General features: G+C 43.9%; 1 protein-coding gene across 2 annotated transcripts; it reads left to right on the top strand.

The window, feature by feature from the left end:
• The first annotated feature begins 1,432 nt into the window (after positions 1-1,432).
• Positions 1,433-23,149, top strand: LOC118375081 (splicing factor 3B subunit 2-like). 2 transcript variants are annotated; one of them, XM_052459963.1, is made up of 22 exons: positions 1,433-1,671; positions 2,925-2,971; positions 3,073-3,132; positions 3,410-3,637; positions 3,844-3,906; positions 4,609-4,732; positions 10,843-10,964; positions 11,208-11,316; positions 11,581-11,684; positions 14,789-14,989; positions 15,247-15,363; positions 15,669-15,749; positions 17,445-17,672; positions 18,651-18,800; positions 20,044-20,133; positions 20,346-20,453; positions 20,603-20,710; positions 20,915-21,057; positions 21,256-21,357; positions 21,479-21,578; positions 21,873-22,064; positions 22,622-23,149. In XM_052459963.1, the coding sequence occupies exons 1-22, from the start codon at positions 1,542-1,544 to the stop codon at positions 22,691-22,693; spliced, it is 2,679 nt and encodes an 892-aa protein (XP_052315923.1). In that variant the 5' UTR covers positions 1,433-1,541; the 3' UTR covers positions 22,694-23,149. The 2 variants fall into 2 exon arrangements, with proteins under 2 accessions (XP_052315923.1, XP_052315922.1); XM_052459962.1 differs by having other exon boundaries at positions 1,434-1,671; positions 3,073-3,156.
• Positions 23,150-23,988: the final 839 nt, after the last annotated feature.

Genomic DNA, 23,988 nt, shown 5'->3' with positions numbered 1-23,988 from the left:
GGCCCCCTTGGGCGGACAGGGCCATAGAGGACTAAAGACGTTTTGGACGGAATGCTCCTCGACTTTGCACTCAGAGCATTATTGGGGATGGCATCGAAGCTGTTCTCTGCCCACCGGGTTAGACTGGAAGCTGAGGCGAGGTGGAAGTTGAGATCTCCTGCTCTTCTCTCGTTGACGTCATGCCACATTCCAGGCCACCTCAATGTGGGGGCAGACCTCATATCCCGTGGAGGCCCTCTAGATGACGAGTGGCGCCTACACCCTGACATTGTCCTCCAGCTATGGGAACTTTTCGCACATTGCCCCTTCTGGTTCTCTCTTTGGGCCCAGGATAAACCGCCACTGGGATTGGATGCGTTTGCTCACCACTCATGACCAAGGGTTCTCCTGTATGCTTTCCCCCAATAATGGGGGGGCCTTGCGGTCGGAGGCCGAGCAGTTGCCATACCAGACATTGATGCAACCCGCCAGGATGCTCTCGATGGTGCAGCTGTAAAACCTTTTGAGGATCTGAGGACACAAATACCTAGGATTGCGAGGTTTTATTGCAGAACAGTTGCAGGGGGTGTTGGGTGGTGGTGTTATGTCTTCTCAGACCGTTGGTCTGCAGTAGGATTAGATAGGGTAAATAGTGGAATGGGGTGATGTTGTTTTTGATTATATTTTTTTTTAGAGAGGACTAATAGTTGGCAGGGTAATATACCCCAATTTAATAGTACCGTATCACAAATCATTTAATGTATGTAGGTAGGCTGTGAATGGCCTCACACTCCAGTAGAGTAGGTGGTGGTGTATGCACCTTAAAATTGGACGCGATCCGTCAACAATCCCAAAGAAGCCAAACTGAGCTCAGTACCGCATCGCCTTGCGCCTCTCAAATTTGGTAAAAATGCGGAGGGCTCCATAAAGCTCCGCATTGACATGATTGGTTGACGATAGGTGAGGGCGGGAGGTCCTGAATAAACACAAACTGACTTCTTTAGCAACTTGCTTCACAACAGCTCTGCGCTGCTCAGCAAAGCACAAGAAGTAGGAATGCCCTGACATCTGCAGAGGCAGTATCACCATAACACTTACAAAAAAAGATTGCTGTTTTGAAACTGGTATTTTGGACGCAGTATATACTGCAGTTATACTCCACTGACTGAAATCTTTTTTCATAAGGGAAATGCGGCAAGGCCCATGCAGGTGACAGATTGACCATACAGCGCCCTGTATGGAGCTCAATTTGGCCTCTGAAGACTCCACAATTGTGTCACACCATCCATACAGCGCCTCTGACCACATTTCTCGGATCAAGCATACATTACCTCTCACTTCACATTGGCATGTCATTTTGGCAATGAATCAGGATCGTGTTTTTCTTAATTAAATACTGCGACCTAGTGGTTGTAATTTGGAAACCCATGGATAATATTATACCTCCTACAACAAACGACATTACCCAGGAATCTCCAACTGCTTTTTCCGGTTTGCAAGATTTGTCAGGTTTTCGTGTCTTGTTGTTTCTGTAGAGTTTCATTGCTCTGTTGAATTTCAACATGGCTTCCGACGGACCGCCGGGGACTGAACCCATGCCTTCTGACTTGGGGAGCTCTGTAGCGGCCCTGAATACATGGAGCAATCCGGAGCTTAAAGCCAAGCTAGGCGAGCTAGGCGCACCTAACATGGGTATGATTAGAAGCAAGCTTTGAATTGAATGAATTGTGTGTAGCAGTAGCTAGCCGCTAACATGCTATCCATACATATGTACATCCGCGGCAAAGTTAGCTAGCAGGCCCTCGTGAAAGTAATGGAGAGTGCAAACTAACGGTATCATAACTCGCTCGCTATCTACATAAACAATACATATTAGCTACAAGTTCATCTCTACGCATAGTGTTTTGCTTAACGTTAGTGAGCCATCTTGGTTGATAGCTAACAGCTAATCTTAACTTGCTGTTTTGGTTGGGTGTTTGATTGATAAAAGGCACATTTAACGCCAATGTATGCTTGATTCGAAAATATGGTCGGAGGCGCCGTAAGGATAATGTGACGCAATAGCGATGCCCCAGAGGCATGCAGAGCCCAAAAATGAGCTCAGTATTGCATTGCCATGCCCCTCAAATTTTGTAACAATGTGGAGGGCTCAATATAGGTCCGGCATTGACATGATTGGTTGAGGGGTAGGTGAGGGCGGGAGGTCCTGTATAAACACAAACTCACTTCCTTGACAACTTTCTTCACACTAGCTCTGCGCCGCTCAGCGAAGTGCAAGAAGTATGAATTCCCTGACTTCTGCAGAGGCTGTATCACTGTAAATGCTGCACGGCCAATGCAAATATCTGATTGACCATGCAGCAGCGCAGAGCTGTTGTGAAGGAAGTTGTCAAAGTTTGTGTTTATACAAAACCTACCGTCAATGCAGAGCTATATTGAGCCCGCCGCATTTGTACAAAATTTGAGGCGAACAGTGACGCGGTACCAAGTTCAAGTTGGCCTCCTGAGGCTCCGCATTTGTGTCGCGTCATCAATTCGCCACCTCCGACCACAGCCGCGCGAAGTAGGGCTGATGAGGTACAGCAGCCCCTGAAAAAACGGAATTTAAAAAAATATCAAACTGGTAGAAATATATTCTTATTGCACTGGACATTTAATAGTCCTGTATTATAGGACCTATATAGCCATCTGCAGCACGGGGGAAAACGTCCCCCCTCCAAGAAAACAAATTGCTGCACCCCCAAACCTTCCAACCACATTTTCAGATCAAGGATAAATGATCTATTAGCAAGTCACGCATGCGCAGATGCTTTCCTCGAAGTGGCTGATTTAACTACACAGCAATATAAATGAACCTTTCATTTCATCCATTTGTAATGAAATCATTGTTGTCCCAGCTGTATTGTTCATTGTTTGTTTACAGTTGTCTTTTCCTCCTTCCTTAGGCCCCAGAGAGGAGATGCTGGACAGGCTCAAGGGATACATGATGCAGGTCGGTGTGTGCTAGTGAGGAGGAGAGTGGAAGAGTGTATTGCATCTTATGCGTTTATCTGATCCATTTATCTTTGTGTGCATCTGTGTTTTCCCACTCAGACTGGAATGATGCTCAGCAAGCCCAACCAAGGGGGTGATGACAAACCTATGACCACGCAGGTCAGCACCAACCGACCCTATAAGGTTATTAGACAGTCTAATCTAATTCCTCTCATTCTTACATTTACTGTGATTGTTTAGCCATACACTCTGCAGCATGTGATCAATCTGTCATGAACAGGACCAGGAGTTTTACCTTTAGCATGTGATCTGACCAGTAAAAAACAAGGGGAGTTTTCCTGGTTAGGGCACATGGTGCTGGAATTACGACTTACCCAAATCAAAAACAACCTTACCAACAACCACCCTTCCCTCCTCCTCTATATTTGTCCCCCAGATGCCAGGCATCCCCCCCATGCCCCCAATGCCCATGCCGCCCATGCCACCTGGTATGGGTATGCTCCAGGCGATGAGCATGATGGCGGGTGGACCCCCTCCACCAGGGATGCATATGGGCATGGAGCCTCCAGGCATGCCCCCTGGCCTCTCCCAGGAGGACCAGCTGAAGATGGTGCAGCAGAGGGCTGCCATGATGATGCAGCATGAGGAGAGGGCCAAGCAGCAGGTAAGACCAAACCACCGGAGAGGGTTTTTTATCTAGGCCCCTGAGTTTTACCTGACTAGGAAATACTCTAGGCCCCAGTTGTAAGGTAGTCTGTCTTCTCTTGCATGGGATGGAAGCAGTGGCTGTAGAGGGGTTCTGGTATTGATCAGTTGGTGATGAATAGTTTCAAAAGTTTACCTTTTGTGTGTGTGTGTGTGTGTGTTCAGGGGGATTCCCGTGCTATGGAAGAGCACATGAAGGAGCAGGAGCTTCTGGAGCAGCAGAAGAGGGTGAGGGCTGGAGGCTGTTCATGTCTTTCTCCCATCTAAATTATTTTGTTGTTATTGATCAGTAGTTTTGTGTCACAACCAATCACATTGTAATGGTACCGTCCCTTGCTTGAAATATATCAATCTTCTAATTCTCGCTCTTCCCTACCTCTCTTCCCTTCATCCATCTCTCCCCTCCCTTCTCTCTCTTCTTTCCCTGCTCTCTTCTTTCCCTGCTCTCTTCCTTCCCTGCTCTCTTCCTTCCCTGCTCTCTTCCTTCCCTGCTCTCTTCCTTCCCTACTCTCTTCTTTCCCTGCTCTCTTCCTTCCCTGCTCTCTTCCTTCCCTGCTCTCTTCCTTCCCTGCTCTCTTCCTTCCCTGCTCTCTTCTTTCCCTGCTCTCTTCCTTCCCTGCTCTCTTCCTTCCCTGCTCTCTTCCTTCCCTGCTCTCTTCCTTCCCTGCTCTCTTCTTTCCCTGCTCTCTTCCTTCCCTGCTCTCTTCCTTCCCTGCTCTCTTCCTTCCCTGCTCTCTTCCTTCCCTGCTCTCTTCCTTCCCTGCTCTCTTCCTTCCCTGCTCTCTTCCTTCCCTGCTCTCTTCTTTCCCTGCTCTCTTCCTTCCCTGCTCTCTTCCTTCCCTGCTCTCTTCCTTCCCTGCTCTCTTCCTTCCCTGCTCTCTTCTTTCCCTGCTCTCTTCCTTCCTTCCTCATCTCTCCTCCCTCTGTCAGGCGGCAGTGATGATGGAGCATGAGAGGCAGCAAGAGCTCGCTAAGATGCAACATGGAGGACCAGGGCCCAGGATGTCTGACCCGGGGCCACGACCCCCTGGCATGATGCCCCCCATGATGAGAGGTCAGTAGTGCACACCGCTAGAGAACGACTCGTAATTGGTCGGGCCGATATTAACCCTTAGTTACCGGCAATCGGCCCTTGAGTATCGGCTAAGCCGATATTCCCCTTTTATAGCATGTTAACACACTTGCCTCTCATGTGAAACTCATGTAATCCGGCGCCACTGCTGACTAGTTAGCCTGTCCTCGAGGAACCTCTGGGCTGCTTGCTAGCTACCCACTCCTAGACCTTTCATGCTGCATATACATTTTGCACACTTTAATAATGCCACACAGAATGTAGACATCTCTACAGTGATAATTGATTAACTGTTAGGCAAGACAATGTCCATGCAGGCTGCAGCCCTTACAAAGCAACCAGGGCCTTACAAAGCAACCAGGGCCTTACAAAGCAACCAGGGCCTTACAAAGCAACCAGGGTTACAAAGCAACCAGGGCCTTACAAAGCAACCAGGGTTTTTTTTTTTTTGTTGATTGCGATCTAATGCTTTTAATTCATTGGTGGTGTGCTCCAACTTCAAAGTCAAATATACTTTAGGTTAATAAATCCTCAAGCTGCTTGGAAATGAAGAGTTTCTATTTTTACTCGCGCAAAAGACGCAAGGTCCTTCAGATAAGTGTACCCCGATTGGGCAAAATTGGCGCCGGTTGTGTTGATTATCTCTGTGTTCAGTGTTCCCACCGAGGGGATTCTTTCTCCAAAACAGTAGACTGCCTCAAGATTTCACTTTTTTTCCCGAGGAGAAAGTAACAGGGCTGATGCACATCGCACGCTGCTCCAAGGAGTTGTAACAGTTTTGACTTCCCAACAGCAGCGGCTCACTTTGAGCAGGTCACGGTCCACCGCAAACGCAAATAAATTAAGAGGCAAATTGCGTTCGTCAGGCCCAGTCCCCAACAGTTCTGCTGACGCCCTCGGCAAGATCAACACATCCCGCCCTTGTGTCATGTATAGTATACAGATTTGGAATGGATTGAGAGAGGAGAGTAATTATGTGTAGGCTTATCATATGAAATTGGTGCATTTCATTTCAGCTTATTCAGTAGCTCTTGGAAACGAAACATCGTTGCCAACTATTCACATCGGAGAGTTTCAATCATTAGTCAGCCGACGGCATATAATAGTTGTTTATCAATAAGCCACGTGTATCACACATGAAGAGTCACGACCCCACAATAGTTCAAATTATAACATAACATTTATTTAACATCCAGTAGAAGTGTAAAAATAGATAATTTTGGTTATGGTAACCAGTGCTTTCATAAATGCATGGCGTGGGCCTTCTTTTACAGGACCATTGTAAAATAAGCTTTCTCTCCATGAGCCAGCCTTACCGAATGTTGTTTATTTGCATATATCGAATTTGATTGTCCAATATCAGGTTGTTAATTTCTTAATTTCATGGCCTCCTAGAGTGGCCTCTTTAGCATCGGGAGTGGGGCGGGCTAGCCCTGGTCTTCATAGACTGCCATGTTGTTATTTATTAGGCCTAATTAAAATGTTTAGGCCTAGATTGTATTGTAAAAGAGCTGTGTTTTGTTATTTATTAATAAAAAATATTCATAAAAATAGTCTATAGGACAGGTCGTTCAAGTTATATTATACACTTTATTATATTTTGAAGTTTTATTACTGTGTAGGCGGCTTGTTCTTCTAGGCGTAATATTAATATTTTTTTTTTATATATATATGTATATTAATTTATGATTTATAACAGGGAGGAAGACGCAATGGGCAATGTTTTGCTTTTCAATTAACTAAATGTGATTTTGTTCACCGTGGGTGGACACCCTAATTGCGTTAGTGTTTAGGTCAATTACAATCTTTCCGGTCACACAGTCCGGCGGAAAATTTTGACGAAAACCCTGAAAGCAACATACCAGTAGCTAGCTAGATAAACAACATTCAGCAAAGAGCTAACTTTTGCTAGCTAATCAAATCAAATTGTATTAGTCACGTGCCGAATACAACAGGTGTAGGTAGACCTTAGTGAAATTCTTACTTACAAGCCCCTAACCAACAGTGCAGTTTCAACAAAAAAATATGGCTAAGAATAAGAGATAAAAGTAACAAGTAATTAAAGAGCAGCATTAAAAAATAACAATATATACAGGGGGGTGCCGGTGCAGAGTCAATGTGCGGGGGCACCGGTCGGTTGAGGTAGGTAGAGTACATGTAGGTAGAGTTATTAAAGTGACTATGCATAGATGACAACAGAGAGTGGCAGTGGGGCGGAGGGGCAAATAGTTTGGGTAACCATTTGACTAGATGTTAGGGAATCTTACGGCTTGGGGGTAGAAGCCTCTTGGGCCTAGACTTGGTGCTCTGGTACCGCTTGCCATGCGTTAGCAGAGAGAACAGTCTACGACTTGGGTGGCTGGAGCCTTTGACCATTTTTAGGGCCTTCCTCTGACACCGCCTGGTATAGAGGTCCTGGATGGCAGGAAGCTTGGCCCCAGTGATGTACTGGGCCGTTATCACTACCCTCTGTAGTGCCATGTGGTTGGAGGCCGAGCAGTTGCCATATCAGGCAGTGATGCAACCAGTCAGGATGCTCGCGATGGTGCAGCTGTAGAACCCTTTGAGGATCTGAGGACCCATGCCAAATCTTTTCAGTCTCATGAGGGGGAATAGGTTTTGTCGTGCACGCTTCACGACTGTCTCGGTGTGCCCTGACATGTTAGTTTGTTGGTGATGTGGACACCAAGGAACTTGAAGCTCTCCACCTGCTCCACTGCAGCCCCGTTGATGAGAATGGGATGCTGGGTAACGTCAATTCACTACACTAACTTTATTTGTGATTGCTAATATGCAAACCCTAATGCAAGGTATGCTAACTTTAAAGCTGTGTTTGTGCTGAGCGATTAACCAAAATGTAAGTTAATTTTCAGTTTAAAAAAACAAATTGCGTCATCGGTTCAATTATTTGAATTCCATTTAGTTCGTTTTTTCTTCTTCTGTGAGCTCAATGCGCGCATTGCATTGCACAGTTTCTCTAGAGATAAATCATATCCAGCCTGAACTGTGTGATGTAGTTGAGTTGTAGTTTCCAATAGGCCAATATTTGACATAGTCTAGCGCATAAAACATGGTAATTAACTACAATGATCATAATCCATTGCACATCTCTACTGAACAAAAAATATAAACGCATCATTCAACAATTTCAGTGAATTTACAGTTGCAGTTCATATGAGGAAATCAGTCAATTGAAATAAATAAATAAATCAGGCCCAAATCTATGGATTTCACCTGACTGGGAATACAGATATGCATCACAGTGGGCCTCAGGATATCGTCTCGTCATTTTTGTGCATTCATATTGCCATCAATAAAATGCAATTGTGTTCGTTGTCCATAGCTTATGCCTGCCCATACCATAACCCCACCACCACCATAGGGCACTATGTTCACAACATTCACATCAGAAGACCGCTGGCCCACATGATGCCATACAAGTGGTCTGCGGTTGTGAGGCCAGGTGCACGTATTGCGAAATTCTCTAAAACAACGTTGGTGGCGGCATATGGTAGAGAAATTATCATTAAATTCTCTGGCAACAGCTCTGGTGGACATTCCTGCAGTCAGCATGCGAATTGTACTCTCCCTCAACTTGCGACAACTGTGGCATTGTGTTTGTGTAACAAAACTGCACATTTTAGAGTGGCATTTAATGTCCCCAGCACAAGGTTATCATGCTGTTTAGTAAACTTCTTGATATACCACACCTGTCAGGTGGATGAAGTATCTTGCCAAAGAAGAAATGCTCACTGACAGGGATGTCAAATTTCTGTTAACTTTTATGTCAGCTCATGAAACATGGGACCAACACTAAATATTGTTTATATTTTTGTTCAGTGTGCTTGACCGGTCTGTTTATTTTTCACGCCTGCTACAGAAGAGACAAGAATGCATGCTCGTGAAGGGATATAGAGAGCAGCTGTTGCTTTGTGAGGTATCTCTAACTGAAAATACAAAGTTATTGATAGTTGGTATTCAGCAGTAATAAAAGTATGCCTTATTTACTTTGAAGAACTTCAAAATAGTAATTTTGTCAGACCGCATAGGCAACAGCTGATGATGAATTGGAATTAAATAATATTAATCAATAAAACAAATGTAATATACACAACTGAAATATTTTATTAAAGTACATTTAATAAATTATTCAGTGGTGTTACAGCATTCAACCCAAATAATCTAATCCGAGATTATTTTTAGTAATTCAACCGAAACTGAACCGACCTCAAAAGGCACTAACTGTTCTGCGCTACCAGAAATGTTGTTAATTCACTGAGTTAGCTAAATGACTTGTCTTTCTCTTGCTGAGCCGACCTGAACTGCCTGACTACATGCAGAGTATGGGAGCGGAGTTGAGCATCGGAAATCCCGTTCCTCGCTCACGGAGCGCTGCTTGCCGCTCTAGCGCTCCACATCCTTACGCGTTCAGCATTTAAACATTTAATTGTATTAAATCACCATAGTCTATAAATTGCGCATGTAGGCCGTGACTTAAAACTAAATAAAAATGAAAAAATGCTTTATTCGGCTCCTCATCTTAGTAATTAACCTTGATTTTGCACCTGTGCGCTTTTTCAGTTTATTTATGAAAAAATGTAGTGAACTCCATGACAGTGCCTTTTGAATTCACTTTTAGAAACACAAGTTTGGCCAGAGTCTGTGGCTTCAGGCTCATGTGACGGTGCCTGGAGAGTAGGCCAGTAGCGGAGAATACCCTCTCTGCGATTGCAGAGCCACGGGATGCTGAACACCCTTCGGCCCACTCTTGCCAGGCTGGGCGGGGAGGAGGAGTTTTTCTTTATGTAGGCGTAAAGTTTTTTTTTTTAGGAAAAATAACCCTATCAAAACAGAAAGCCTCTTGAAAGAGGTAATATGTCAGGCTTATTGAGCCAAAATCAAGGATACCCTATTGTAGAGATAATAGAACGAACATGAAGGAAACATTTAAGAGATCAGATTTTTTGTTTATGAATACTTGAATACAATGGCACACTTAGCTAGCTACCCATCTCGTTCCTTTCTGTTAGCATGTGCATGTAATACATCATCATGCTTTCGGGGTACGTGTCTTTTCAGATTCCACAGTGATTCGTTAGTGGACACTACATCACCGCTCTCCCGCTCTTGCTCTTGGTCCTCATCTTTGTGAGTCACCTTGATTTTGCACCTGTGTTTTTTTCAGTTTCTTTATGAAAATATTTAACGAACTCCATGACTGTAGCTAATGCAAAAGGAGGTATAGCAGCACACAAGTAGACTACAAATGCATGTCCTGATCTCGTGAAATAAGTGGAACTGGAGCGAAATTGGAGGGGCCGAGACAGCCGCTGCTCCATCCTTTGGGAAACTGGCTCTGCGCTTCAGTCAAATTCGGCAAGCTCCTCTCTAGGCTCTGCTCAGGCTCTGCTCACATACTTTGGTTACACGACACAGGAGTGTTGTCATGTCTCTTAAAGAGACAACACATATTTTTGAAAATATATATTTTTTAAAATAAGAAAAATGTCTTTATCAGTAGGCCTAACGTGGTCTCAAATGAAAGGGCAACAGATTGTCTTCTGTTGCCCCATAGACTACTGAAAAAAGCCCAAAAGAGTCAATAAATCAATCCATGAAGACCTCTTAAATATGAATTCACCTGTATTCTGATTAGGCCTATACAATCTTGCTTCACCCAGTTTATCAATAAATGTACCATTATGTTAAGTAGTTATAGTGTTAAGAACAAAGTCAAATGGATTGTATGGTTGTATAAACGATTTGTTGAAGCCATATATGGCTTTCTATGGGAATATTTATTCAAATGTTAATAAAATTATTGAAATGTTCAAATGATTAAAATGTTCACATTTTCAAGGTATTATCGCCATAAACTATTGGCCATTTTTCAATTTTTCTCCATATCGGCCCTTCAAAACCCGTGATCGGTCGTTTTCTCCACAGAAAACGACAACGAAGCGTTCTTATTGGACATTTCCAGATAGTCCCTCCCTGTTTCTGTCCATTTTCGTCTGTTTCTTGCTTACATAACACGGCGGTACATCCACATGGTTGGTGTAAATCAAAATGTGGGTCTTGTTGTGTTGTAGGTATGAACCCACCCCCTCCTGGTATAAACACTGGTGGAATGAACCCACCCCCTCCTGGTATGTCCATGATGCATACCCAGAGACAGAGAGTTCCCCCACCGCCAGGGGAGGACGCCAGAGAGGTACGACCCAACGTCGAGCTAATAGACATTGTCCTTGTAAATATTGTTTGTCGTGGTCTACTTTGCTTTTAAACACAAGGGACAAATACCCATGTCTATTGAACTGGACGCTTGTTTTCATTTAGTGAGTTATCTCAGGTAAGAATTCAGCTGCTATAGAAGTCTGCTCGGTGTAAGATTTAGAAGAAATGTATATGCGATATGTTTAGTATCAGGAAAATCTAGTGTGAGTGTGTTTAACAGGTGTGGCAGGGAGAGGAGGTGGGCATTGGCCCTAAGATCCCTCAGGCCCTGGAGAAGATTCTCCAACTAAAGGAGATCAGACAGGAGCAGCTAAGCACCGCTCCCACAGGTCAGAACACACTGGAGTGGGATTATGCATAAATCCTTAACAAATGACAAAATCGTGACTTAAGCAAATAAAGTAAGCTAACTCTATTTATAACATATATTTATTGAATGTTTCTTTCAGTAAGTTAACATCAACCAAACCTCTAACCCTGATGGTATCTTTTTATTCTAAGTACTGCAGTCCTAGTTCTTGTTATCTGGGTTCAGAGCCTTGTCGGAGCTTGAACTGGTCAGTGAATGTTCTGTGTTTTCTATCCTTTTCCAGAAGAAGAAGAGGAGGAGGAGAGCCAGGAGATGGAGATGAACAACTCCTCCGCCCCCGTCTTGTCTGAGACGGAAGAGGATGACAGTTCTCTCTCCAAGAAAGATGTGAGTATTGTTCTCATTCACAACTTATCTCCTGCTGTCTGTGGGTGAATCTCAATTGTATTTTCTTGATTCCTCGCGTCCTCTCCTTGCCTCCTTTTCAAAATGCAACAGAGGGGAAGAACCTTGGCGCTTCTCCAATGCGAATTCAGAATGACGCGACTCAGCAGGGAATTTAGCTCACAACCTTAGAATTTTACGGCGGACACTCTAACCCAGGGGTGTCAAACTCATTTCGCATCGTGGGCCACATACGGCCTAGGGAGATGTGAAGTGGGCCGGACCATTAAAATTATACCATACTCTGCTATAAATAACCAAAATATCATGTATTTCCTTTGTTTTGGTGTAAAGAAGACAAGAACATTAGGAAAATATTGAAATTTAATGAACTATCCTTTACAAAACATTTCATGAAACACCTCATATTTCCTTAGACAAATGTGCAATTTACTTTTATCATTCACAAATATGCATTGCAACTGATTGTACAAAGGCACAAAACTTTAATTGGTACTGAAAAATATAGTAATGCACTTTAAGATTAAATGAGACTTTTAAAGAAAGGAATTTTAAACCACTTACACATACGCATATAAAATCTAAATGTAATCCCTGCGTACACCTTACAAACTAAGGAGAGTGATTTTAAATGTGTAATGAAGAAAGTGTTCGCCTGTCCTGTAAATCTGTAAACTTCATACATGAAACATACATACACATACAATACATACTGAAAATTTATGGAGTTGTATGAACAGTAGAATTCCATCACACAACTTTTGTTTTGAAGCTGCTGACTAACATTAAAGTGCACTTTTTTTAAATCACCACAGTAAGGATTCATCTTCACAGAGCTGTATTCTTTCAATGCAAACAGTATCTAAGGCAGCATTTTAAAGGTGTTAGTCTAGTCTGGACTTGTATTTGTACCTGAAACTTGGCATATTTTGGCCTGTACAAGTGCATCAACACCAGGTGTCATGTCCTGACTAGCTGTCACTTTCAGAATGTCATTTAAGTGCTTGTTTGTGAGCCTTGAACGCATTTTTGTTTTATTGATATTCGTCACTGAGAAAATTTGTTCACAAAGGTAGGTTGTCCCAAACATGCACAAAATTTTAGCAGCCAGGGCTGTTAATTTGGGGTACCCTGGTAGTAGATACTGATAAAATCTGTCCAGACCTACAGAGGCAAATTTGCCCTTCAAATCTGCATCACACTGCAAATCAATTATCTCTAGCTGAATTTCGACCGGCAGATCAGAAGCTTTAACTGTGAAAGGTGAGCGAAAAACTGAAAATTCTGTCTCAAGTTCACCAAATACCTGAAAACGTTTCTCAAACTCCCGCAGTAGTCCTGCAATTTTGTCTTTGTACCGTTTCATGTCCGCATCAGGTCTGGTCACACACACATCTCTCAGACAGGGGAAATGAGCAGGGTTGCCATTTGCCAGTTGCATCTCCCACAAAGTCAGCTTCAACTTAAATGCATGTATGTTGTCAGAAAACTGTGTGACAACTTTTTGCGGCCTTGCAACATTTTGTTCAGATTGTTCAAGTGTTCAGTAATATCAACCAAGAATGCAAGGTCCCGTAGCCATTCCTGAGATTGTAATTCCAACACCGGTTTTCCTTTTTCTCCATGAACTGTCCGATTTCCTCTCGTAGATCAAAGAAATGCCTCAGCACAGCGCCTCGGCTTAACCATCTCACTTCAGTGTGGTATGGCAGGCTGTGGGTAATGTTGCTGTCGCTGAGAAGTTTGTCAAACTGACGATGGTTCAGACCTCTGGACCGGATGAAATTTACAGTGCGAACAACCACCTCCATGACGTGGTCCATTTTCAGCGACTTGCAACACAATGCCTCCTGGTGCAAAATACAGTGAAATGTCCAGAAACGATCTCCTCCATTAAGGGCTTGTACTTTGTCTTTGAACTTTGTCGCGACACCTGCTTTCTTTCCGACCATGGATGGCGCGCCGTCTGTAGCCAGGCTGACAGCGCGGGACCAGTCCACTCCAACTCTGTCCAATGCAGCAAGGACAGAGCCGAAAATGTCCTCGGCTGTTGTGGTGTCCATCATTGGCACCAACTCAAGAAACTCTTCAGTAACAGTCAATGTCTCATCAACTCCTCGAATAAATATGGCCAGTTGGGCCACGTCTGTGATGTCAGTGCTCGTCAATTGCCACGGAAAATGCAATAAATGACTTGACTCTCTGTTTCAATTGACTGTCTAAATCTGCCGATAGTTCCGAAATCCTCTCTGCTATAGTATTCCTCGTCAGGCTAATATTGGCAAAAGCTTGTCGCTTCTCGGGACATACAAGTTCAGCCGCCTTCATCATGCATCGTTTAACAAAGTCACCGTCGGAATACGGCTTCGATGCTAATGCTATTTCGCTAGCAATTAGGTAGCTGGCTTTTACCGCTGCTTCACTGACTTCTCGGCTCTGGATGAAAGTTGACTGCTGTTTCCTCAGACCCGCCAGCAATTCGTTAATCTTATCTCTTCTCAGTTGTCCTTGCAAGCCGTCATATTTTTCGCTGTGATGAGTCTCGTAGTGGCGTCGAATATTATATTCCTTCAATACCGAAACTTGTTGCAAACACACCAAGCACAAAGGTTTTCCGTGCATCTCTGTAAATAAATAGGACGTGGTCCATTTTTCTTTGAAAATTCTACACTCCTTATCTACTTTTCTCCGTTTGGATAACGACATTTTGGCTAATGAGGGTGTAGCGGAGAGGTAGAGACCAAGGTATTAACAACGTCGTAACAAGCAGCAGATGGCGCATTGATACCGTCTGCTGTTTTCAGTCTGTCTCAGTGATGCGGCTTGTCTTCTACTCTGATGGAAAGAGTGCGCCCCTTAGCGGATAATCCATGAATTGCAGCGAATTAAAAATATTAATTCCATGTCTTTTATGCATTTTTTCCACTTTCAAATTATCCTGCGGGCCTGATCGAACCTCCTTGGGGGCCGGTTCCGGCCCGCGGGCCGTATGTTTGACACCCCTGCTCTAACCACAAGGCCACTGAGTTGGTGTGCGGATTAAGAAATGGTGCTATTTCCTGACATTATCTCTCTTCCCTTCTCAGAAAAACCGCAAGCGCAGGAACCGCAAGAAGAAGAACAAGAAAAGGCGTGTGCAGGAGAAGAGGGAGCAGGCGGTGGAGAAGAAGGAGGAGGATGGAGGGAAGGAGAAAGAGCACGAGGTGGAGATCGAGTACATCACTGAGGAACCGGAGATCTACGATCCTAACTTCATCTTCTTCAAGAGGATCTTTGAGGCCTTCAAGGTGAGAGCCTGCTCCGTTTTGATCATTTGTTTATTCATAACGAATTAACAAATGATCAGTCAAAACATCCTACACATTTGTCCGCAATCTCCTTGGCCTTACTGTTTACCATTTTGATGACCACTTATGAAATACAATATACTGTTGTTCAATTTGGATATTGGTTTTCTGTTTGAGTGTTCAGTAAATTGCTTCACTTAACCCGCTTTGTCTCCGTCCCTCTCACTGTTTTTTTTGTTTTGTTTTTCATCCCTCAGCTGACTGACGATGTGAAGAAAGAGAAAGAGAAGGAGCCGGAGAAAAAGGAGGCTCCTACCATGTTTAAGAAGAAGGGGTTCGAGGAGGAGACAAAAGACAGCGATGACAGTGATGACGTTAGTATTCGTCTATCCTATGGTTTCTTCATTCCTTGGCTTGGATGAAGAAGACAAAATCTCAAGCAGGACTGTTCAGTGTCTCAATTATCTAGGCTACTGCCCTAAGTAGTGCACTTTCAGGGAGAAAGTTAGAGGATTGGGACATGGGGGATAGTGTCTTCCTGTTCATGTTGTCAATTACTCCTTCTTTGGAACTGTTGACCATTGAAGTCCTCCTTGCTCCTCTTTCTCCATCTCTCGCTCTCTCTCTCTCTGTCTCATTCTGTCTCTCTGTCTCATTCTGTCTCTCTCTCTGTGTACAGGAGATCAGAACAGATGTTCCCAAGCTGTCTAAGAAGAAGCTGAGAAGGATGAACAGACTGACTGTGGCTGAACTCAAACAGGTAAACCACTTTCTTATAACATAGTGGTTATGAGATCTAGCTGGTACCAGTCAAAAGTTTGGACACACCTACTCGTTCAAGGGTTTTTCTTTATTTGTATTTTTCTACATTGTAGAATAATAGTGAAGATATCAAAAACTATGAAATAACACATGGAATCATGTAGTAACCAAAAAAGTGTTAAACAAATCAAAATATATTTTATATTTGAGATTCTTCAAAGTAGCCAGCCTTTGCCTTGATGACAGCTTTCCACACTCTTGGCATTCTCTCAACCAGCTTCATGAGGTAGTCACCTGGAATGCATTTTAATTAGCAGGTGTGCCTGTTAAAAGTTAATTTGTGGATTTTCTTTCCTTCCTTCTTAATGCATTTGTGCCAATCAGTTGTGTTGTGACAAGGTAGGGTTGGTATACAGAAGATAGCCCTATTTGGTAAAATACCAAGTCCATATTATGGCAAGAACAGTGCAAATAAGCAAAGAGAAATGACAGTCCATCATTACATTACTCTAATGTACCTGTCCTGACAGGTGTGGCATATCAAGAAGATGATTAAACAGCATGATCATTACAAAGATGCACCTTGTGCTGGGACAATAACAGCACTCTAAAATGTGCAGTTTTGTCACACAACACAATGCCACAGATATCACAAGATTTGAGGGAGCATGCAATTGGTATGCTGACTGCAGGAATGTCCACCAAAGCTGTTGTCAGATAATTTAATGTTCATTTCTCTACCATAAGCCGCCTCCAACATCGTTTTAGATAATTTGGCAGTACGTCCAACCGGCCTTACAACCGCAGACCATGTTTAACCACGCCAGCCCAGGACCTCCACATCCGGCTTCTTCACCTGCGGGATCATCTGACATGCTGACCACACCCCAAAAAATGACACATACATGTTATTCATTAATTTCAACCAAACCGCTCGCACACGTCAACGAGCATCTGCGTAGCCAGGCGCTAAAATAGTCCTGCCTCTCCCATCTTGTTATTGGTTTTTAGAAGCATATACCCACGTGGGTGATTGAAAGCTGAACTGAGGTCCACACTCCAGTCGGGGGTTATAATGCACCTTAAAGTTGGGGCGGCAGGTAGCCTAGTGGTTAGAGCGTTGGACTAGTAACCGATCGAATCCTCGAGCTGACAAGGTTAAAATCTTTCTGCCCCTGAACAAGGCAGTTAACCCACTGTTCCTAGCCGTCATTGAAAATAAGAATTTGTTCTTAACTGACTTGCCTAGTGAAATAAAGGTACAATTTAAAAAATTTAAATAAAAGTTGGTTGCCAACCGCCATATAAAGTCAGAAGATTACTAGAATCTTACTAGGTTTACCCTTTTCTCTGTGGATTGTTGGAGTAGAGGACCTTGTGTTAAATAACACAAGGTCCTAAATAAATAATATCCCAGGACAAATTAGCTACAACTGCAAGCTAGCTACTGCAAGCTAGCTAAATGGCATGAATGTTTAATGCGATTCGACCTGTCCCCAAATGTATATCGTTGGTTCAGAGTTAGTTTTGATATTTCCACCTGCGTGTCCTGATCGTGAATGGACAAAATTAACAAGCGAGCGATAGCGCATGCGAGTCCCAAGTCTAGTCAGCATGTGACATCCCAACTTTATTACCTCTCTTTTCGCTCCCTTCTCTCCTGTCATCCCCCTCCCTCTCTCCTCCTCTCCAGTTGGTGGCGCGGCCCGACGTGGTGGAGATGCACGATGTGACGGCCCAGGAGCCCAAGCTGCTGGTACACCTGAAGGCAACCAGGAACACGGTCCCCGTACCCCGACACTGGTGCTTCAAGAGGAAGTACCTCCAGGGCAAGAGGGGTATAGAGAAGCCCCCGTTTGAGCTGCCAGAGTTCATCAAGAGGACGGGCATCCAGGAGATGAGAGAGGCTCTGCAGGAGAAGGTGGGTGACTGGTTGGGGTTGAGTGGGTACAGGGGGCCACAAGCTGGTGGCAATATAAGTGGGTCCATTTTGGGATGTACTCATGTTTGAATGCTTTCCTCTTTGAGGTTAACAAGGATCCATCATGACTAGATAGGTGTAAGAATGTGGTTGGGGCATTGCTTTTATCTGTGATTACTTAGTACGGAAGGACCATGTATTTCGGGGATCATCAACTAGATTTTTCTTGAGCGGATGGATGGTCAGGGGGCCAGAACATAATTACAAATTTGTTGACGGCAAGAAGCACAGATATAAAATTAGACTAAAACATAGTAATTTCAAACCTTGCTTGTGTTTGTATAAGATCACGTTAAAAAAAGAGAATTTTCTGCACATCTAGGCATACCTCTTGAGCTGTCTGTATCCTCCTGATTGGTGGTTATTTTAATCTCTGCTAAAATCGGGGTAAAAGATTGAAAGGAATGCGAGTCTCATTCAGTACATTTAGTAATTAGTTGCTTTTCTAAAGTCTACCAACCTTGCCAGCAGGCATGCCAGCTAAGATAATTAGACAAGCTAGCTACTTTAACTTGATTGATAGCCTGAAATTGGCTTCTTGGTAGCTAATTGAGGTTGGGAGATTGGGAACCTGTCTGAAACCAACTTTATACAATTGCTAGGTGGCTAGTAGTATTACAGAAAAACAACAAGACAAATCTGATGGGGCATGTGCCGCTTTTGATCACATACAGTGTATCTTATTATACTTTGGAACAGATTTCCAAAATGAAAATCAATTGGAACTGATTTGCTAGTGTTTTTATAGTCCCCCAAAAAGTAAAATAAACTCGAGGGGCCAAATAAAATCACCTGCGTGCCAAATTCGGCCCGCGGGCCTCCAGTTGGGGAACCCTAATGTATTTCTATTGTAGTAGGACACAAACTAATATGCATCTGTTTTATCCTGTGTAAACTCTTCAACACTCCTGTTCACAGGAGGATGCCAAGACCATGAAGACCAAGATGAGGGAGAAGGTTCGTCCCAAGATGGGCAAGATCGACATTGACTACCAGAAGCTCCACGACGCCTTCTTCAAGTGGCAGATGAAGCCTAAACTCTCCATCCATGGAGACCTATACTACGAGGTAGATATACTACACCAAAAGTATGTGGGCACCTGCTTGTCGAACAACTCATTCCAAAATCATGGGCATTAATATGGAGTTGGTCCCCCCTTTGCTGCTATAACAGCCGCCACTCTTTTGGGATGGCTTTCTACTAGATGTTGGAACATTGCTGCGGGGACTTGCTTCCATTCGGCCACGAGCATTAGTGAGGTCGGGCACTGATGTTGGGCGATTAGGCCTGGCTCGCAGTCTGCGTACCAATTCATCCCAAAGGTGTTTGTCTAGAATGTCATTGTATGCTGTCACGTTAAGATTTCACTTCACTGGAACTAGGGGTCTAGCCCAAACCATGAGAACAATCCCAGATCATTATTCCTCCTCCACCAAACTTTACAGTTGGCACTATGCATTGGGACAGGTAGCATTCCCAAGTTTAAACAAATTTGATTAGTTTTACATGTATAGACAGGTTGGTTGTTTAGCAACAAATCCGATGTGTGCGCAACTATGGGGAAAAACACACGGTTGGCTTAGATGGTTGACAACATGTAAACTATATTCTATGATTATTGAAAACATAAATACATTTGCACAAAGAGCACTTCTTGTCTCAAATACATCATTACAGTTGTTGGTTAGTTAGCTAGCACATTTTTTTCCATATTAGCATTGACATGAAATCAGTCAATACACCTCAAAACAAGACATGGTATCAAGAACAAGATGAAATGAGCTTTTATTTATTTATTTAACCTTTATTTAACTAGGTAAGTCAGTTATGAACAAATTCTTATTTACAATGACGGCCTAGCTGAAACGAGTCCCTTACGATTCCCCAGCATGGCAGTTTCTTATCATTGTTCGTAGCCATCTGGCCATCCAGAATCATAACAAATCACGGACCTCTGCACCATTGAAGCATGCGCATCGGTTTTTGTGTGTGACATTGTCAGCTAATCCATCTCTTTCAACTATCCGGATATCCCCCCAAAATATCATGATATTATTTAAAATAGTGAATTATTTGAAATTCACTTCCCTAGCACATGAATGTTATAAACTTACCATTCTATTTATCAATATCCCATACATTTAGGGAATTTATCGCGATATGGATTTTTGTCCGTATGGCCCCAGCTCTCCTATGTGGTTGATTTTGGGTTTCCTTCAATAGTTCCTTGTTCTTGAATGAAGTCCTGGTTGTCAGTGGACTGCTCTGGTAGGTTTCTGTTTCTCACACTGACCTTTCTCTCTCTTTCAGGGTAAAGAGTTTGAGACGAGGCTGAAGGAGAAGAAACCAGGCGATCTGTCAGATGAACTGCGTATCGCTCTGGGCATGCCGGTTGGACCGGTGAGTTAATCTTCATCCTCATCCTCACCACCGCTACTTCATTTTATTGTTATCTCGCCACTAACTTTATTGTTGCTGGGCAGCTTTATAGTTGTGCTTTATTTGATTTGACGAAAATAATTGTATTGATGATCGTCTTTTTGAGAGCAGAATGACACTGATACACAATGGTCTTGTCACTAAAATTGCTTCACCATCCCCTCTCTGTGCAGAACTCCCACAAGGTGCCCCCTCCCTGGCTGATCGCCATGCAGAGATACGGCCCCCCTCCCTCCTATCCCAACCTCAAGATCCCTGGACTCAACTCACCCATCCCAGAGGTAAGCCCGACTTTAACAGACACACCTTTTAACAATTTACCGACTTGTTACAAAAGTATTAACACTGTGTTGAAATGTTGCAGTGTCGTGAAGCTCATTACAGACGATTAACTCCCCCTCCTCCGCTCTCGCTCTCTCCCTCCTCTCAGAGCTGTTCGTTTGGTTACCACGCTGGTGGTTGGGGGAAGCCTCCTGTAGATGAGACAGGCAAGCCTCTGTACGGTGATGTGTTCGGGACTAACGCAGGAGACTTCCAGGTTAGATCCTCCTCATACACTGATGGATAACCTACAATCGAGCCTCATACCCCTAATATTTACCGTACACCAAACTTCCCTACACTCTACCACATGTGCCTATATCATACAACCAGTCTGCTTTTAATCTATTGGTGTATTGACTGGTGCCCTAATGTGTGTGTGTGTGTGTGTGTGTCTCTCTCTCTCTCTCTCTCTGTGTAGGCTAAGGCTGAGGAGGAGGAGGTAGATCGTACGCCGTGGGGAGAGCTGGAGCCTTCAGATGAGGAGTCTTCAGAGGAAGAGGAGGAAGATGAGAGCGACGAGGAGAAACCAGACGAAACCGGCTTCTTCACACCGGCAGACAGGTAGACATTCACATGTTGTTTACTGGACGTTTGAAACACAAGTTGACATTGACTTGAACTGAACCAGTCTCTTTATACTGTTGGATCAATTGGCCTTTGGTCGCACGGAATGACATTTTGCATTTGGTTGACTTGAGTACCTTGATCAGTGTTCCAACTCCAGCCCTGTGTGTGTTTTGTATATGCCTCTTCCCCCAGTGGTCTGATCACCCCAGGAGGCTTCTCGTCAGTGCCTGCTGGTATGGAGACTCCAGAGCTCATCGAGCTGAGGAAGAAGAAGATTGAGGAGGCCATGGACGGGTGAGTGCGTGGCCATACTTAAGCTGTGTGTGTATTCTCTATTGTGTGTGTTGTGCTACCTAGGCTGTGAGTGTGTGGGTTTGTATCTTCTGGTGATTTATTTCTGCTGAATGATGTGTAGGAATGAGACTCCTCAGCTGTTCACGGTGCTCCCAGAGAGGAGAACGGGCTCTGGAGGGGCAGCCATGATGGCATCCACACACATCTACGATGTATCGGGGGTAAGAACCACGTCTGCTTTCATGCCAGCTTTGATACATACTGTACACTAATGCATTGCGTAGTCAACACATCTTCATCCATCCTCAGGATCATACGCACACACACGCACTACGACTGCGCCTGAATCAGCACCCAATCTATAGTGAACTACTTTTGGCCAGGTCTCCAAACCATTTGGACGCAGTTGTACCACACACACACACACACACACACTAGGGAATTAGGGTGCCACTGCCATTTCAGATTGTCTTTTGTTTGAACCCCCTTCTCGCTCTCTCTTTATCCCTCTCCAGGCGATGGCTGGTCGTAAGGCGGGTGGAGGCCAGGAGTCCCAGGGGGTGGAGGTAGCCCTGGCCCCAGAAGAGTTGGAGCTGGACCCAATGGCCATGACCCAGAAGTACGAAGAGCATGTCAGGAACCAGGAGGCCCAGGTGGAGAAGGAGGACTTCAGCGACATGGTGGCCGAGCACGCCGCCAAACAGAAGGTGAGAGGTGGGAGCGACTGCAGGCTAGCGTACTCGAAATCTTATTCTCGGTTTTCGAAATGTATTAGACCACTAGAGCCTTGCTGAGGTCAAGAGTGTTTGTATTACCAGTTTTCAGTTCAAAAGGAAGCCAAAACAAACACTAGATGGGAAGACTAGAGGGACATTTTTATTATCTACTGGTATGAGTGATTTCAACACCTTAATCCCTATTACAAATTTAGCTCCAGGAATCCAATGTTTTTAAAAATGTACTTTCATAATAACTAATATTGCAAGGCCTTGCTTTAAAAAAATGTTCTCTATGCTTGTGAATATGGCCATCCTCCTGTAATATCAGTATTTGAAAGGGGCGTGCACATGCACAGCTATCTCCCTCCTTCCTCTCTCTCTCTTATCAGCCCTGTAGAGATAATGAGAGAGAGACCTATGTCAACATGTTGTGCCGGGATAGGGGGTTAGTAGAAGGGGGGGGGAGTAGTCTTTTCACTGTTGTATGACAATATTGACAACTTGTTTTTTTCTCGCACTCTCATTTCTCTTTCTCTCTCCCACAGCAAAAGAAGAGGAAGGCCCAGCCCCAAGACACACGAAGTGGTGCCAAGAAATACAAAGAGTTCAAGTTTTAGACCAACAAAATCACACAGAGCGGAAATGGTAAGGGAAGAGAGGACCAAGTAGAACGAGACTGACAGGGCTCAGATTTTAAACCATGAGGAACCACTCTTTCATGACCACAAAACCATCAATTATCACGGTTGTTTTATTTTCCTTTAAATGATGATGTAAATAAGTGTCTGGCAGGTTTGGGGTCATTTCCATTTCAATTCCAGTCAATTCATAACGTAAACCAAATTCCATTTCCCAATGTTCCTTATTGAGCGTTGAAGATAATTGGAATGAGATGTTCAGTGTAATTCCTGAATTGAAATGAAATTGACCCCAAGACTGGTGTCCGGTAGAACCACTGCCAGGTCTCCTCCTCCGTATACAGCATTTGTATGACCCATCAATTCAATCCTGTGTGACTGTTATTTGTTCATGTACCTGCTTTTCTGTTTTTGTAAATAAACGACTCAAATCCATTCCATGGTTAATATTTTCAGGGTTTATTGTTTTTTTTCCTGGCCATGTGACCTGTCACCTGACCAGGAACACTCCTGTCCCTAGTTAGTGATCGCCAATAACAAGTCGAGACACACGGTGCGGAAAAACTGGGCCCTACATTGCTATAGTCCTTACTTTAGTGATCTACACCTTTAACATTCTGTCAACATGCCTATGGCTCTATGAAGTCAAACCTAGCATGAAAAACCATGAGCTGGCCTCATGCCTCGCCGATATACCCCCTGACCAAGTCCTAAGGCTCTCTAGAGCCATAGAGCTGACTGATGTACTAACAAGGTGTAGTTCTAAACTCGTCCACCAGGGGCTGACAGAGGACCCAGTGTGACAGACACCTGACGTCCGGGGAAACTTACCCTCATACGAACCATCCTGATCTCGCGAGCTTACATTCTGTTTCGCCTAACAGAATGTAAGCTCACGAGATCAGGACGATGCTAGGAAACACTCACTGTGACCTAAATAACTGCAGTAGCCGCATGCTGACTCGATCACTAGTACACACACATATACACACACACACACACAGTAACACAATGCCTGTGAGGCCCCCTCTGCACCACACTGTCTGGCAGGCTCTCTCCAATACCATTCCAGGATTTGTCAGGCAAGCGTATAGTAGCCTACTACAACCTCTCAGCCACATGCTAGAATAACTATTCCATGTATTTTTCTCATTAGCCTGCTTAAAAAAGAGGTGACTGCTACATAACCATATGATATACACTATCTCTCAAATATGGTTAAAGATATTGTGTCAAACCCAGATGAAAGACCAAATAAGTATTTTCCTGTGTCT

Source organism: Oncorhynchus keta, chromosome 13, assembly GCF_023373465.1.
Source record: "Oncorhynchus keta strain PuntledgeMale-10-30-2019 chromosome 13, Oket_V2, whole genome shotgun sequence".
In the NCBI taxonomy this organism is placed as follows: Eukaryota; Metazoa; Chordata; class Actinopteri; order Salmoniformes; family Salmonidae; genus Oncorhynchus; species Oncorhynchus keta.
This window is presented reverse-complemented; position numbering and strand designations above follow the sequence as displayed.

Bases quoted from the DNA above. Each gene is read 5' to 3' on its own strand.
- LOC118375081 (XM_052459962.1), top strand. From the start codon at position 1,542: ATGGCTTCCGACGGACCGCCGGGGACTGAACCCATGCCTTCTGACTTG. The intron at 10,965-11,207 runs GTACGACCCAAC...TGTGTTTAACAG, and splicing joins CAGGGGAGGACGCCAGAGAG to GTGTGGCAGGGAGAGGAGGT. The intron at 21,358-21,478 runs GTGAGTGCGTGG...AATGATGTGTAG, and splicing joins ATTGAGGAGGCCATGGACGG to GAATGAGACTCCTCAGCTGT.